Genomic DNA, 7186 nt, shown 5'->3' with positions numbered 1-7186 from the left:
GATCTAACCCCTGTGAAACCAGGACTTAACTACAAACTAAGATTTTGCCTATAACATCAAGAGAAAATAAGCAGGCACTGCCCTGTGTGAACTCTCTCTCGTCTAGTGGAGTAAAGGTCTTGATGTGTGTGAGAAAAATGTCAAATTTTCTCTTGGTGAAAATGTTTTTAATGGGAGATGGGAAATCTTACGATCATGATCAAAAAGTAACAGCCATAGAAATAAATGAAACAATTCTATAACTAAACCTCTCTTATGATTAAGCAGTCTATAGACATTTCATGATTAACGGTGGGAAATTATCTTCCAAGATGAGTTTAACCAATTAAATTTAAGATGTTATTTTTTTTTTTATAAATGTGAGAGCATTTTTCTGTTCGCTTTGTTTCCAGACTCCGTAGACTCTCGATAGTTTCTCAGATAAAGTATGATTTGTCTTTTAAAGCTATTTATAATATTTATGGTGAACGCAAATAATAGAAGCTCAACAAGTTTGAAATATCAACAATGAGTGAAACCAATCACTGGTACAGTCCTTAGCACAAAATTAATAACTACCCCCGGTGGTACACAATACCGTTTGGATTTCACTGATCTAAAGCTTTAGAAGTCATTGGCATAATTAAGAGGCTACTTTTCTAACAGACCCAGATTGCATTAGAATACTTTAAAAAAAAATATATATATAATTTCCTCGAGCTGATTTGTGGAATGCATTTAATCATTGTAAAATGTGTCAAACGCTTCCTGACAGCTAAATTTACTAAAATAAAATAAATCATGCAAGGGAAGGTATAGACAACTTTCTTAAAACCCATGTGTATGACACAAAGCAAAGTTTATTTCTACTCAAAAGACAACAGTAAGGTAAGGTGATTAAATTGTCTTGTCTTTATTTGTCATTAAACTAAATGTATAAAACAGTAAAAGTAAAAACTCAAGTCTAACATTCTTTCAAAATATTTTTGTAATATGCATGTATAGAAAAGAAATGCTTTCATTCTACATAAGCTGTATAACAATCCATTTTGAAGTGACAAAAAACAACAACAACAACAGACATGGCACTGTACAAGTTGATAGATGCATTAGATGCTTAACAAAACAAATGACCGTTTCAGGAATTTCATCATCTCAAACTGATGGGTCAGATGTCTCAGTCTTATTCGTCTCGCGCTCCCATTTCTCCAGAAAAGCCTGTAGGTTGAGATTGAAGATATCAATGCCCTTCCCAGAGAGGTGAACCCCATCTGGTCTGTAGTGTCCCAAATAGTGCATTATGGTGTCATGGCTCAAAACAGTGCCACCCAGTCCCGGCATGATTTCTTGTATGCTGTCATTAATGGCCATACGGATGATGTCCACTTCTTTGTTATCTTCCGTACCCCTCCAGGACTGCCGTGAAAGGATGCTGGACCACACCAGCAGGCATTGGGGGAATATGCTCTTCAGCGAGGTCATATCTTTCTTCACCGTCGAAATAAAGGCTTCTGGAGCAGTTGTGGTAATGTCATTTCCACCCAAGTGGATGATAAGCACATCAGGTTTGGGCCAGTTGTCTTTGAGCTGGAGCAGCAAAGGTACAAGCTGTTGCCACGTCATGCCCTGCACGCCCTTCCAGTAGAGGCGCACACAGTTCGGGTGCATGCCCAACTGCACTCCAAACTCAGGGGACGTTGCCCTCTTCTCAGCCCAAAACACAAGAGAGTGGCCACATATCCACACATTCTTTATCTCACTGGGGGAAATTTTACCTGTAAATATGTTACAATATAGGGTGTACATTAACCTCAACAGGCTTGACCAAGTGAACATTTGTTTTGTTACTTAAAGGATAATTCCGGTATTTAACACCTTGAGTCTATATTGTAGTTTGTTTTGGATGAACAAGAGTGGTGGACAACATTTTTTTGACAATGGTTCCTCTCGAGTTTTTGACTATAAAAGAATTGGCCATGGACCCATTTAACATTGGAGTCAATGGGCATGTCCGAAAATGTCATTAAAACAGCCAATAATGTTCGTTTACAAAACTGTTAAACTCACCGAGTGGTTAGTGGTGTTCGTTGATGATTATAAACAATATATCGTCGCAATATATGATTCCAATCCGTTTATTTTGCTATAGTGGAACTATTTTTTCAACAATGGGATTTTACAAAATGACGAATAAAACACGACAGAAACTGTATTTCGCAACACTTTTTGTTTCTGGAACATCAACTAACATCACTAATCACTCGGTGAGTTGCACAGTTTTGAAAACTAATGTTAAAGGTTGTTTTAATTACATTTTCGGACATGCCCATTGACTCCAATGTTAAATGGGTCCATGGCCAATTCTTTTATAGTCAAAAACTCGAGAGAGGAATCATTGTCAAAAAAATGTTGTCCACCACTCTTGTTCATCCAAAACAAACTACAATATAGACTCAAGGTGTTAAATACCGGAATTATCCTTTAAAATGGTGGTCCATAATCTAACATCATTTCAAGACCTACCAAGTTATATTTATAACAGAAGACCTGTTCCTAATCCTATCTAATCTCCATCTAATTTGGGCAAATGAGTTGACAAATTAAAGAGATTTAAGGTACAATCTTATCTACCATCTGATCTGCATCTACTGGTTTGCGAGAACACGTGTCTACACTGGAAGCGACTGGCGTTGAGTCGGTACTAGAAGCATTGAAGCTAATGTCCCAAATACGCCCTAAATCATGGGTAAATCCTAATTTATTTTCAACAAACATCCAGTGGTGTAAAAAGTGACTTAGCATGAGCTATTTAAGAATAGCAATTATGCTACTTTTGATGCAATTGCATTTCCATGTGGAAATGAAAAAAAAATCACCAAACCACGACTTTGAAGTACAGGTTCGGACGCATTAACCAAATTCGCAGCTCACGCAGAAGTCACTTCAAAACCTAAGAAGCTTTCTGTTAGTCAATGTGGCGAATTGGCGTGACCAACTGAACGCTGTGAAATTTGAGGAAATACTTCACCCTGATCTGATCATGTGCTATTGAAATTACTGAATTTCACTGTCAAAAATGGCAAATGCGCTGCAAAGCATTTAGACATTATAATATGATTATAAATATCGTGAAAAATAGGTGTAAGAAATGGATCTAAAAAGTGAAAAAATTAGAAACTTTTAGTCAACAGAAATTGCATCCAAACATGCTGTAACGGAGACTTCCGGTGTAGACAGCGCCACTGAATATATTGCAAACAATCTACTTGTAATGCGCACATCCAGTGTAGACAGTGTTTCCAGCTTGCTGTCTGAAAAAAATCTAATACTTTAAAACATAATATCACCATTTAAAAAACTATTACCATTATTTTCACAATTTAATCAAGATTCTAATTTCAAGGTCGGCTATTAAATAAATAACCCATTAATCTCCACCATGGATCGTGGAAGCAGGGGGGGGGGGGGGGGGGGGGGGGGTGCCCGGGCCATTTGCGTCTGCCAGTAAGCAGGCAAATCGGATATTCCCCAGTAAATGAGAGTCGTACGTCATTAAAAAGGGGACGTAAACTCAGATGGACACCACTGTGATCACGACTTATTAATGGCGCGATGGAGGACAAAGGCTCAACACAGTGGAGTTTTTCTCCGCCTTACGAGGCCAATGTTTTGCTGACCTTTGAAAATAGTGCGGAAAGTAAAACACTGGATAATTAAAGATGTACGGATGAGCTCCGAATCTACAGCCAAAAACAAATGATCTGCCCGCCACTCACCCGCACCAATAATTTTCTCTGGTTTAAGTATCCGCACCCGTTGGTCAAATTACTATTATTCTTATGTGTTGTAACGCGTGAGGATAAATTGATTATCATCACCTTCAACGGCGACGATTGATGCGCGCATCTCTGGTATAATACACTGATGAATGTGTATATGAATGTGAACATTTCTTTAAAACAAAATGTATTTGACAGATTTTCATTTTCTTAAATGGCATAAACAGGCTTTACTCCCTTGAAACTTAATCTGGAATGGAACATGCTCATATTTTAGAGAATGTAGTTAATATTTTCGTTAATAATAATTTATCCACCCGCGAACCAACCAAAATGAATCAGAATGTTATTTTTATTACTTGACATATCACGCTGTTTTACTTAATTTTCCGGGTCAGAACGTCTACATCGGGTTGTTTCAGAAGTGTATAGTGTAAATGCAAATATCGGATACGGGTCACTTTTAAAAGATGATTAAACGGGTCGTCAAAAAAAATCAGATCTAGTCAGCAAATCGGAATTGGGCATCAAGACCTGCAATGTAAATGCAGCCATACAGTTCATCTGGATGCCACATCTAACATCTATTTGCATCCCCCCCCTTTTGATACATTCCATGATCCATGATCTCCACACTGCAAAATAATGCTTCCTGATCTCATGACAAAGGACTAGGTTATAACTAAGTAAGCCATATCATGATCTCATATTGTCCCCGTTATGACCTATCAACTACCTGAATAGTCTTTCTTGGGAATACTGGTCTGGATGGCAAAGGTTCTTGCAAGACAAATAGAATAATGATAATTTAAAAAAACTATGCAGGTAATTACATCTGAAGCTCAATAAATAAAGTAGTCAATAAAAGCCTGAACCTAAAGACTCTGGAAATACTAATACCTGTAGCCGAATTCCGATTTTGTCCACGTGCTCGCTGGGCTTCCATTTGCTTCTCTTTCTTCAGCTTCATTCTCTGGTTAAACTGTTCAAGCTGCCCAGAGTACAATTATATAAGAACAAAACTCTCTCACTGACAAAATTGTGCTAAAACAATCAGTAGATTTATCACAGATTCCAAATATTACAGGTGCGTTTATAAGCAGAAGACAATTAGCTCAATGCAACATTGTTCTTGAATAGCTTCCAATATTTGCCATATCACAGAATTACAAAGTATGACATGAGTATAAAATTAAGTATAACATGTATATTATGGATCACCCAACAAAGGATTCCACATGTGAGAAGTTTGAAGAAAGATGTCATACCCGTTTCTTCTGCTTAGCCTTGAAGTCGTCTTCTATTATGGTAGCAACTTGTTTATCCTTGGCTTCCTCCGATGTACTTTTAGCTTGATTGTCTTCTGTAGGCTGTATGCTAACAAGTGCGCTGACAGGCACCGCTTTAACGGTTTGAACTGTTTGAACGGTTTGAACTGTTTGGACTGTTTGTATTGTTTTGAGGCACCTAACAGGCTTTGCTGGGATTTGCTTAGCCGCTTTGTTATTGTAGGAAGCGTCCATTGAGGAGAGTTGGACAGGGTTGTGAGTAGGTGGAGGACCATAAGGATATGGCATGGAGTGTGTGGGCGGCACACAATATGGATTGGCCATTTGTGGAGGGTACGAACTATAAGAAGCCATCATATGTGGAGCCATTGCTTGGAGACCACTAGCATAACCTAAATTAGGGGATGGAGGTACAGTGCCATAAGGGTACATACCAGGAGCCATACCCCAAAACTGTTGGTCACTGCTTTGGTATTGTGGATATTGGGAAGCGGAATATGTGGGAACATTGGGATTTTGGGCATACTGGGAACTATCAGGTTGAACTGTGGTTAAATCTGTGACTGGTGGGAACGAAACTTGAGAAACCGCGGACTGCTCAGATGAAGTTTCGTAAGGATCTTGTTTGTCTGTTGGTTTCAAATTCACTACGGTTCTCTTAATGCTAGTTAGGTCTACATCTTCCCCTTTGTGCTGGTCTTTGTATTTTACAGTGTCCTTATAGCTCATGTAAACCCTACGGTTCGAGGACTGAGCTGGGGAAACAGATCGGACACCTTCAGATCCTGAGGAACCTGCCCTACTACTGCTACCCCTTTGCTCAGATTGACTCACTGATCGCTCCCTTTTTTGGTCATAGGAGTGAGATGCAGCACTGTAAGGTTTTCTCATCTTGCCATACAACCGCTCTTGTGTCCTGTCTGCTAATTTGCTAACCTCTGCTGTGTCTAGATGAAGTCCTATTGTCTGCAGAAGACTCTGAATTTTTTCAAAGTTCTCTGACTTTCTGTCTTTATCCTCATTGCTTTCTTCGGACTGCTGGCGAGCTACGCTTTTGTCAAAATTACTATCAGGCGTCTCTCTGTCCTCTACGCAAGAAAGCAGGACATTTGGATTGACTTTCTGGTATTCAACAGACTGACTACGCTCCCTATACCGACTGTGATCATCAGTGTAATGTTCGTGCTGTGTTGCATACGGATCAGTGCCCTCTCCATACGGATTCCATTGCTCAGAAAACTGATTTGGATCTTTATGCATGCTCCAATTTTCTGAAACCATCGGATGCACATATGGACTTTTCTTTTCTGCTTTTGCAGTAGGATCAACACCATACTTCATTCCAACAAGTTGAGAAAAGCCACTACCATCCTGAACAGCTCTTTCATGAGGCAAAAGGTCGTCTTTCCTAGGGTCATTCAAATGGGTTTCAATCTTCATAGGGTTTTTACCTCGTTCTTGGCCAGAATGTTGACCCTTATTGGAAGGCTGCTCGTTGTCTTCATCTTCCTTAAAAGGATCATATATCTCATCCATGAAGGGTATGTTTCTATCTAAATGTGGTTGAGGGGGTTTCGGTGTATTCATTGAAGCCAGATCCTTTCTTGCCTCTTGAAACAATGAGTTAAAAACACTGTTGTCAGCCTTGTTGAGAGCACTAAGGAAACGTTCCATTTGAGTTGTAAGATTGCGCTTTTGACCCGATGGTGAAGTCTGACTTGTTGAAGGGTTACTGCTATGAGGATGGTCAGGAGGCTGGTGAGATGTTGCCCTCTGTTGGTCATCATGAGAATTGTTACCTTTGGACACGTTGGAAGATTTCTGGTCATGCAAAGACCTTGAACTGGAGGCTTGCGTGAGTGGCTGTGGGATTGCTAGCTTGTTAAAAGAAGGCGATTCACTGACTTGTGTGGCTGCTGAAGACTCGTTTATGATGTGCTTGAAAAAGCCAAAAGTACCAGGATGATTAGGCTGTGGATTTGAGGACCTGTTGAATGGCGAAGCTGCTGTCATCTGAGAAAGTTTCTTTGTAAAATTTGAATCATCCTGACATGGTTGACCATATTCATCAACTGAGGTTGCATCACTCTGCAAAGATACAAATAAAAAAATAATAATAATTGTTTCACAAATTACACT

The 7186-nt window shown here is 39.3% G+C and overlaps 1 protein-coding gene across 2 annotated transcripts in view; it reads right to left on the bottom strand.

Annotated features, from left to right (window-relative positions):
* Nucleotides 1–359: 359 nt before the first annotated feature.
* Nucleotides 360–7186, bottom strand: part of LOC307010180 (uncharacterized protein) — a 42017-nt gene continuing 35190 nt past the window's right edge. For both annotated transcript variants that reach the window (XM_079634631.1, XM_079634632.1), the window contains exons 17-19: nucleotides 5027–7135; nucleotides 4659–4749; nucleotides 360–1754 (exon numbers count right to left, since the gene is read on the bottom strand). In XM_079634631.1, the coding sequence (XP_079490757.1) occupies nucleotides 1135–1754; nucleotides 4659–4749; nucleotides 5027–7135 (2820 nt within the window). In that variant the 3' untranslated portion in view covers nucleotides 360–1134. The remainder of the gene's footprint in view (nucleotides 1755–4658; nucleotides 4750–5026; nucleotides 7136–7186) is intronic.

This window comes from Phoxinus phoxinus (assembly GCF_949152265.1).
Source record: "Phoxinus phoxinus genome assembly, chromosome: 14".
Lineage (NCBI taxonomy): Eukaryota > Metazoa > Chordata > Actinopteri > Cypriniformes > Leuciscidae > Phoxinus > Phoxinus phoxinus.
The sequence above is the reverse complement of the archived record's forward strand: the minus strand, read 5'-3'. Positions and strand labels throughout refer to the sequence as shown.